Source organism: Teleopsis dalmanni, chromosome 1, assembly GCF_002237135.1.
Source record: "Teleopsis dalmanni isolate 2A chromosome 1, ASM223713v2, whole genome shotgun sequence".
Classification (NCBI taxonomy): domain Eukaryota; kingdom Metazoa; phylum Arthropoda; class Insecta; order Diptera; family Diopsidae; genus Teleopsis; species Teleopsis dalmanni.
This window is the reverse complement of record NC_051846.1, coordinates 115,200,163-115,208,341: the sequence shown is the minus strand read 5'-3', so window position 1 is coordinate 115,208,341 and position 8,179 is coordinate 115,200,163. Positions and strand designations below refer to the sequence as shown.

At 31.1% G+C, this 8,179-nt stretch overlaps 1 protein-coding gene across 1 annotated transcript; it reads left to right on the top strand.

Annotated features, from left to right (window-relative positions):
* Positions 1-205: 205 nt before the first annotated feature.
* LOC119666028 lies at positions 206-7,475 on the top strand. Its single transcript, XM_038075291.1, has 3 exons — positions 206-1,235; positions 1,305-1,437; positions 7,332-7,475. Exons 1-3 carry the CDS (start codon positions 1,046-1,048, stop codon positions 7,438-7,440), a joined length of 432 nt encoding a protein of 143 aa, XP_037931219.1. The 5' UTR covers positions 206-1,045; the 3' UTR covers positions 7,441-7,475.
* Positions 7,476-8,179: the final 704 nt, after the last annotated feature.

Below are 8,179 nucleotides of genomic sequence, written 5' to 3'. Positions count from 1 at the left end.
GTCATGAGTTCTCACACAATAAGGCTTTTCAGTTCATATTGCTACGATTCGCGGCGACCTAAATTTCTATAAAATAAAAATCTGACTGAGTTTGAGCTCAGTCAGATCAGTGAGAGATTTAAGCTAAAGGTGGCCTTCAGTGATCAATGTCATTTCATTTAAGCTGTGATCTCCACAAAGAGGAAAAATAGAACCGGGTATGTAACGGTGTCAGTAGTTGAAACAATTGTTGAGGTTTAAATTCGAATCGATTCTATTTTGTATGGAACATATGACATATATGTGTGGTGTTTTGAAATTTTCTATTTATATAAACCATAATTTGTGTGAATAAAATTTGATCGGATAGTTTGCTTTTTCGTCATTTGGATTCAAAATGGGGTTATTTTAAATTTCGATTTTTATGAGAAAGTAAGAGTGACATAGTATACACTGTACAGGGACGTATTGGGAAAAGGAATTTATTTTACGTGATGAAATTAAAAAATCTATATATATAAAAAAATTTGCATATGCGAAAAGGAAAATCCATTGCAATGATATTAATAAGGAATTCGTTGAATTATTTGTGAACCATATTTTGTGCAAGATTTTTGTGACGCCGCTGATATATCTCATTTACTTAGAACTTTTTTGTTTTTATTAAATATTTCGCAATCATTCTGGTCGTTTGATTATTTCAATTAGCAAACTAACTGACATTTACCTACAAAATGGATATATTAATTTGCAAATCCGCTTTTTGATGCTGAGCCCAAGCAGAGCGGAAGATACAAGAAGTGCATGAAATGCGTAATATTTGTAAAAAGTGAAAAGTTGAGTGGAGGCCCGTTTTCAGTTGGAAGCAAACAGCAGTTTTGAAAATATGTGCTCAGTACAGGGGCGGCAATCGCAGTGCTTAAATGCGATAGTCAAATATAATAAAGTTAATGTACACCGTTTTATAGTTAAAATTTATTGAAAAGAATTAGATAAACGAGACAAACTATAAACTACTGAGACTACATTGAATGAAGAAATCGATCTCAACTTGTGCTACAAGGAAATGGCAAAATTGTTAACTTTGATTTTTCTGGTAACTCCATTTATTATCTGGTATTTTCTGTTGTTTAGTGGGAGAACTGAAAAAGAAAATGGTGGTGGAGGTTTTGATAGTATTTTGGGTGTTGGTGTAGCGGCAACAAATGGACACGGATTGGAAGGACGTGAACGTTACAATCACGGCCATATACGCAGTTAGTAAATACTTCAGTGTTTTTTCCAGTTACGATTTTCACAAATTTTACTGTATTGAAATGATATAGGAAATATAAACCATTGCTGGAGAAGATACGATGGATACAATTTACAAAGTACTACATTTAACAAAAAAGAACAAATGAAGAAACCATATGGCATTTTGTGCAACTTTAAATGCACGTGGTTTTTTACTATAAGGTTAGTTATATATAGTAAAATATGTATTTTTGTGTGCTTGTGATTATGGTGTTATATATAAAATATGTCACACACTTCATTAAAAATTATCTCATTTTAGCATCTGATGATTACTTTAAGCAATATATCATTTTTTTAGATTAACTATATAGGTATAAGAAATTCATAGTATTGTATATGAGTCAGTTTTTTACAAGTCAGAGACCTTTGTGACCTCATCACCTCCAATTTGATTGAAATTTTTTTATGAGCTCTTTTCATAAAATAAAAAGTCCGTATCTCGGGAAAAAATTTTTTAGAAGATATGGACCATAGGTTTTGACAATTAGCATTGCAGATACATTTTTAAACGGTCATATATCAGGCTTTATAAATGATACAAAATTAGTACCCCCGGTTTTTTTTAAAAAATTAGACGACCAAATTACGTTAAAATTTGTGATATAGAAATAGGGATAGCGTGGAACTAATTTAAAATGTTTATTTTTTTGTAAAATTTAATGATTCATTCAATACAGAAATAAAAAATAAAAATTATTGTGTCATTTTTTGTGGAAAATTTATTTGACTGCGTAAATAGAGCGTAAGAGTAAAAGGCGCCTGGTAAATTAATTTTTTTTAAATACTTCTAAAAATTTAAATTAAAAATAAAAAACAAAAACTTTTCTTATATGTTCCTTTTTTTGACTGAAAAATAGTGTGTATGCGTTGTGAAGGATAAATTAATTTTTTAAAATACTTGCAAACTATTTAAAAAAAGGTTCAATCAATTATCTTTGAAACTTAATACATTTCAAATTTCTATTATTTATAGAGTTTGAAATATGGAAATATGGTTGTTTAAAAATGTGTCTACAAAATTTCGAAATTTTTTCCCGAGGAAAAATTATTTTCTCTTATTTATTATAGTAGTAGCTCATAAAAAAATTTCAGCCAAATCGGAGATGATGAGGTAATTTTTTGCCAAATTTTGTCTGATTTGTAAAAGAGTGACAAATATATACATATATCTATATAATGGATCGTAATTAATATGTTGTTTATAGGTATAGTTTCGATATTAGAAAATTAGCTAATGAAGCAATCTTAATTTCTATTTAACTGTTGAAGGTCAGGAAAAGTGAGTAAAGTGATTAATATTTCAAGACTTAGAATTCATAAATACTATTATAATACCTTCTTCCATGATTCTGTTAAGTGAATACTAGTAAATAATGTAGCAAATTATTGGTAGTAATAATAACCATTAAGCGAGGGAATATTATAGAGACAACTTGCAAATTTGGAAAGTTTTGTCTAAAATTTTGACTGAAGTTTTCGAGTCTGCTCAATTATTTGTGCAAGTTATTTGCATAAATTTCTCATTAATTTGTTTGTATTCATTGCTTTTAACTCAGAAAAAACTTAATAAATTTGTCAACTTCGTTTTATGATGAAGTAAAATTGTTTTTTGATTTACCACTCTTTAGTGGTCCTTTTGAAACAGTACCGCATTGGTGCAGATTTATTTTCTTCGAGAATTATGTCTAAAGCTATCATTTGGATTTTAGTATTTCATAGCCGATTTAAGCTGATCAAAATTACTGCTTATGCTACAAATATAACCAGAAAAATACACAAAAACTTCTGTGATAAAACTGACTATGATTTCTGGAAATTATTGTTAAAGTTCCAGACCCATCCGAAACCAGAACAACTGGTTTCAGAAAGAAAGTACTTTATTCACGTTTAAGCATTCTATCAAAGTTGGCCATTTCTGTTTTACTCTTTAGGTTCTGCTTTAAAATAATAAATAATACTAATTTCCAACCAAAAATTTCCAAAGATGAGAGCTGCATTTTCCAAACTGAAATATTCACACAACTCGAGTGCAAGAAATACAGTCTTATACACATAGTTGCCCCAATAACTTTGTAATTTTCAATTAAAGAATACAGAATTTCTATATACTTAAGTGGATCTCTTTCGTAACTCAAGATTCGATAACCGTTTGCTTAAATGAAGCCCATGTTTAAAGGAAGTTTTCTGATTTGTGGTCCAATATAGATACCTTTTTTAAGGAAACAATCTGTACGAAAACTCTTTTTTTTACAGACCGTTATCGAAACTTTTCGTTAGGCTAAGTTTTATATGAAAAGGTGGCAAAACTTTAACTTTAATATCGAGCTTTAATCGTGATATTTCGACTTCCAATTGTGCGATCTTCTCTTTTTGACCAAGATAAACTTATGAAATAATCCCTTGGTTCATCTCTGCTGTCCCATAAATACCGAAAACAACAAAATTTCGTAAAACCACGCTGCAGACCACTAATTATTGCAATTAACTGCAAAAATGAGAATACAGAAACAATACGTATAAATACATTTTTAAAATCAGACTGATGCCACCTTATTACATATATATATACTTTTATTATCTGAAATTACTTGTATTATCTTGTATGTGGGTCCCCTTCTTTATTTTTACTTTTAAAGGCATTTTAAGATATTGAGTTCTGGAATTCGCATTTTAGTTTCTGTAAAAAATGACGTCAATTTAAATAGTTTGATGATGTTGTCTTTTTAAGTTGAAAGTTTCTTGTACTGTTTTATATGAAGCAGTTATCAAATGTTTTATACCATTCATTAATTTTTACAAAAGGTGATGTTCTTTAAGAAAGGAAAAGAATTTAACATTTTACTTTGCTTAATAAAACAACCATATATATATTGTGGAACGTTGGGACAGCGCACCGTCCATCAAGTGGCTCCACTGAAGTTAAGAATTACCCAAAGTAGGCCACGAAACGTTAGGTTCTTTTCCGTGCTTCTATATCTCGGATATTCTCGTTATTGAGTTAAAGTCAACATGGCTTCCGTTCGCATAACTATATCTCTTGTTAGTGCAAGCAGTTCTTTTAGCTTGAGGTTGGCTGTCAAGTAATCACCAACCCAATGGTGTTCCAAGACAGTCATCGTCCTGCTTGCCAATGCTGGACATTGGCAAAATATATGCACTGCTATCTCCTTTTTTTCTAGACATAGTATGCAAGTATCTTCCTCAACAAGAGCTGTCTTTTTGAAGTGATGTTTGACGTTTTCCTGTCCAGCAATCAATGAGGTCAGCCTACTTAGGGCTATCAGCAGATAACTAAGCATTTTTATCCCTTCACTAAACATCGGTTTTGGCATCATGAGTTTAGCCTGTCCACAAGTGCTCATCTCTCTCTACCTGTTAAGATGAAGTGAAGCTATCCACTTATTTATATACGCCGCAGTCATTTTGTAGCTCAATGCTATGCTGCTGTGCTCTGAACCGCAGATGTTATAGCTTGATCCTTGCTGTTGAAATTGTTTTAATGTCTCGTATTTTTTAATGTATCGCATTTTATAGAAAACCCTTTATTTCATCTTTGTATTGTTCGTTAGAAATCCTGCACGCATTTTAAACTTCTTTGAAGCATTGTTGTATAATGTCAGTACTAAAGCGGTGAGCAAACAACAAGCATACACTATGATTTAACGCATCTGCCGTACAAATTGTATTCAATATAAAAATTATCTAATTATAAAATAGACATTAAACTATTATTTTTGAAAGAAATAAAATTAAATTAAAAATTAAAAAGTATTTTGAACAAAAAAGATACATACTTATATAAAAATTTAAAGAAATGATGCAATCATTTTTAATTAAGAATTCCAACTAATAATTATTAATTATTTTTAACTAAATAAAATTTTGTTAACTTAATAAAAATGTAAATCTTAAGGCGTATTCAAATAAATTTAATGATTCGCATTCTATAGCTTTATTTCGCAGTCTAACACTTGCCTTGTAAGTTAATTTACCTTTTCGTTTTGCTAAATACCGATGCGTCCTTCAACCTACATGACTTTACCACAATTCTATGAGTACATTCCATGAGCTTCGTGACAGATTCTTGTACTAAGTTGTAGACTACGTATGTCTTTTGCATGGATTTGGTAACTACTTAATTGTCCAGTGTTGTCAGAATCTTTTCTTGATACACCTAGCAAACCAATAGGTGATCCAAAACCTATGAAACCGTCATTAGTTGTGCCTGATCGATGAAAAAATATATTTTAAGATATAAAGTGCACGCTAATTGACTCTTCTTATAATCTTCAATGTCCTTGACCGCGTTTCCTTGACCGCGTCCTGGCTAAAGCCATAAACTTCCGATGGCCCACTACTTTTTGGAAATTGTTCCACATGAAGTTCCGGTTCATTTTGAACTGCATGTTCACCATGATTTTGACTTATTGAAGCTTGTTTTGTCAAAGGCTCACGATGTCTGTCATGATGATTATCGATATGCCTCCTGAAGTTACCTCACTCTCAGCTATCCTCATGACTTCGTGCAAGGCAGACTCTGTACATCTCCCCGCCCTCTAGGCATGAGGAAATCTGCTTAAATGATTCTTTAGTAGTGTAATACCTTCTAGATAGTTCACTATTACTTTTTCCATAGCTTTAAGCATGAACAATTTAAGCATGTGTAATTTTTTTTCACGCTAACAACTCTATTATTCACATTCTGTCAAAGTTTAACGCATATCGTACGATTAGTTTTTGTTTGGCGTCTATACAAAAAGTCGAAAAATGTTTGTGTAGTGATTTTTATAATGGATCGAAAATTAGAGCAACGTGTGCGCATCAAATTTTGTGTTGCAAATGGATTCGAATGTGCCGAAACTGTTAAAAAATGTTAAAAAAGGCCTTTTGTGATTTGTGTGTGTTGCAACCACGAGTATACGAATGGTTTAAAAGGTTCAAAGAAGGTCGTGCAAGCTTGGACCATGATGAGATTCCTGGCCACCCAACAACTTCTGTTTCTGAAGAAAACATTGAATCGGCAAAGCAGATCTTGTTGGAAAATTGTTGTGAACCGATTAGAAAGATTGCAGTGTTGTTGGGCATCTCATATGGATCAGCCGAACACATTTTAACTGATATTTTGGGTTTGAAACGCGTCGCTTCTCTGCTGGTGGCAATTAAGCTGAATTTCATTCAAAAAAGGAGCAGTTTTTGACCAAAAACTCCACCAATATCATCAACCAAGCACCGTATTCTCCAGATATGGCACCGTGTGATTTTTCCTCTTTCCCCAACTCAAATTGGCATTGCGAGGAACGAGTTTTGAGACCGTTTTGTATAGACGCCAAACAAAAACTAATCGTACGATATGCGTTAAACTTTGACAGAATGTGTATAATAGTGTTGCCAGCGTGAAAATATAAAAAATTTACCGATTGTATAAACGCGGGAATTCAAAAATTAAAAATTAAAGTTCTTTTTTGATCAGAATGTATATAGTGAATTGACTGATGAAAATGTACTTTTTGGAATAAGGTGTGTTTGTCAAATAAATTTACCAAATTTCAAGTTTCAATCAGAATTGTATGGAATCGTCTGATACGAGTTATATTTACGAAACCAGTCAAATTTCAAGTTTCAATCAGAATTGTATGGAATCGTCTGATACGAGTATATTAACTAAACCAGTCTTTCAAGTTAGAATATAGATTAAGGATAATGAAATGATTAAAAGGTAAGTAGAAGATATCAGAGGATTCCTCTGAAACACTTAAAACAGTTTGACAGTGACAATGCTGTAAAGCATAATCTATTCCAACTAGCATAGTCATTGTCAAAAAACTTTATTAACATCCTGGACCAACAGAAAACAATACGCAAGCACAAATTGGGAAAGTAAATCTCATGCAGATACGATTGCACGAGCAATAACATATTTTTAAGTGATATCTACGAAACATATGCATGTACATATATATACGTAAATGTTAGTGGACATATGTTTTTATTTGTATAGATTTTCTTGAAATGTGTGTTTACAAAAATAAAAGTAAATATTTTTCTTTTTACAGTTTTCCAGCTTGTGAATTCATTTATGACTACAAACTTTCCTGCTACTTATTTACTTCACTGCCGGACTGCACTTCAGTCAAATGTACGCTTTTGAATTATTTTAGTTAGTTATAAAAAATTGTATATATGAAATATTTTTAAATAATTTTTAATTTAATTTAAATATAAGCATTCCTTTTTTATATTTTGGTTCAAGTAGTGCAAATTTATAATAAAGTTTTTCTGTACTGTTTCGTTTGTTTTAACTAATTTTTCAACACGGATTTAATAATTATTAAGGCGCACTTAGAAATACATACATACATACATGGGTCATAATAAAAGGAATATATTATAATATAATATAATTGTAGACCAGATTGTTCGCCAAGTTGTTTGAACTTCAAGTCTCTAGTCCTACATATGTATACATTTCCGTTATGCGTACATACCCTACAGAAATAAGTAATTGCGGAAATTGGACTTTCACATAATATATAGTTTAACTAAAATAAATAATTGAAGTAAGTGAATTTGTAATGTGACATCAAAAGAATTGAGGAAATGGAGAAAAACTTATTTTTAGAGCACTGCAAGGTTCGAACAGCTTTCCTGGACATAACTGTACTCGTGCGTATATGGTAAAGCAATTGTTAACTGACAATCTAATTTAAAGTAGAAAGTAAGTAATAATGCCATAGTTACCGTTATATAATCCTAAAACCGCTTCACTAAATAAAGGTTAATTCTTAAGTATACACAATATTTAAATCTATAGTTCTGAATTTAAATTTATTATATTGTAATTTGGTGAATAATATTTTTTGTCAATCCGTATTTTGCCAATTCAAATAGATTTGACAATTGA